This window comes from Lepus europaeus, chromosome 3 (genome assembly GCF_033115175.1).
Source record: "Lepus europaeus isolate LE1 chromosome 3, mLepTim1.pri, whole genome shotgun sequence".
NCBI lineage: Eukaryota > Metazoa > Chordata > Mammalia > Lagomorpha > Leporidae > Lepus > Lepus europaeus.
The window spans coordinates 29,692,894-29,694,396 of NC_084829.1; the positions used below are offsets into that span (position 1 = coordinate 29,692,894).

Consider the following 1,503-nt stretch of genomic DNA (forward strand, 5'->3'; position numbering starts at 1 on the left):
GTTATTAAGGAAAAATCATAATTAGAATATGGCTGCTAAAATGCAGATACATAATTATTAATGTTAATTTTTCTTACTGAGGTAATAAAAGAAACTATATTAATGATTTCATTTGTTTCAGCATCACCTACCCAGTTTATACATGGCATGTTTGTTAATGAAACAACATTAAAGCATGAGCATGGGATAAACAGTCTTTCAAAATTCTAGCATTGGTGTTTTCAGAATCCTAGCAATGAGAAGATTCAATGACACTTTCCATCAGCCCAAAGGCTTTATGCTGGTAGGCTTCTCCGAATGGCCCAGACTGGAAATGTTTCTTTTAGTAGCCATCTCTATCTTTTATATAATGACCCTCTTTGGAAATTCAGCCATCATTATCTTGTCTCGCCTTGAACCCAGACTCCACACACCCATGTATTTCTTTCTGGCTAATCTCTCCTTTCTGGACCTCTGCTATACCACCTCTACTGTCCCTCAGATGCTGATAAATATACAGAGACATCAGAGAACCATCAGCTACATTGGATGCATAGCTCAACTTTTCTTATTCCTTGGTCTAGGGTCCACTGAATGTGTACTTCTTTCAATAATGGCCTTTGATCGTTACATCGCTATCTGCCAGCCTCTCCATTACACCGTTATTATGCATTCTCGTCTATGCCAACAGCTGACAGCAGTAGCTTGGGCAACAGGTTTCAGCAACTCCTTGGTACAGACAGTGTTGACTTTCTTGCTACCTCGCTGTGGTCAGTACCAGGTGGAGAATTTCTTCTGTGAGGTACCTGCTATGCTTCAGTTAGCATGTGTTGACACATGGATCAATGAAGTGGAGATGTATGCAGCTGTGGTAGTCATAAAGGTTATCCCAGTTGGATTAATTCTATTCTCTTACATAAACATTGTCAGAACAGTCATAAGGATCCAATCTTCTGAGGGTCGCAAGAAGGCCTTCAACACTTGTGGGTCTCATCTGCTGGTGGTAATTATGTTTTATGGCTCTGCCATTAGTGGTTACGCATATATGGCGCCAAAGAGCAACTCAGCCAAACTGAAAGGCAAGCTTCTTGCACTCTTCTATGGACTTATAACTCCAATGCTCAACCCCCTCATCTACACACTGAGAAATAAAGATGTTAAGGGAGCAGTAAAGAAGCTATTAGGAAGAGAACAAGAGCAAAGATGGAACATGACTTAGGAGAGCATGCTCTCACAATTCAAAGTTCATACTCCCAGAATGCCTATTGCCAACTATCATCATTCCTTCTACCACTTAATTTTGATTCACTATTACTATGTATGCATTTCACATAAAATAAAATATTGATTAGTATCTCCAAGAAATATAAAATGACTCCAAAATTAATGAACAGTACTAGGTTTAATAAAATATTGTGTATCTGTTTATATATATATATATTCTCTTCTGTAATGAATTTTTAAAATTAATATCCAAATACAATTTCTTACCAAGAGTAACATTAAAATTAATAATTAAGAGAA

General features: G+C 37.3%; 1 protein-coding gene across 1 annotated transcript; it reads left to right on the plus strand.

Moving 5' to 3' along the window:
- The first annotated feature begins 235 nt into the window (after positions 1-235).
- On the plus strand, positions 236-1,198 carry LOC133756449 (putative olfactory receptor 2B8). Its single transcript, XM_062187134.1, has one exon. It carries the CDS (start codon positions 236-238, stop codon positions 1,196-1,198), a length of 963 nt encoding a protein of 320 aa, XP_062043118.1.
- The last annotated feature ends 305 nt before the right edge of the window (positions 1,199-1,503 follow it).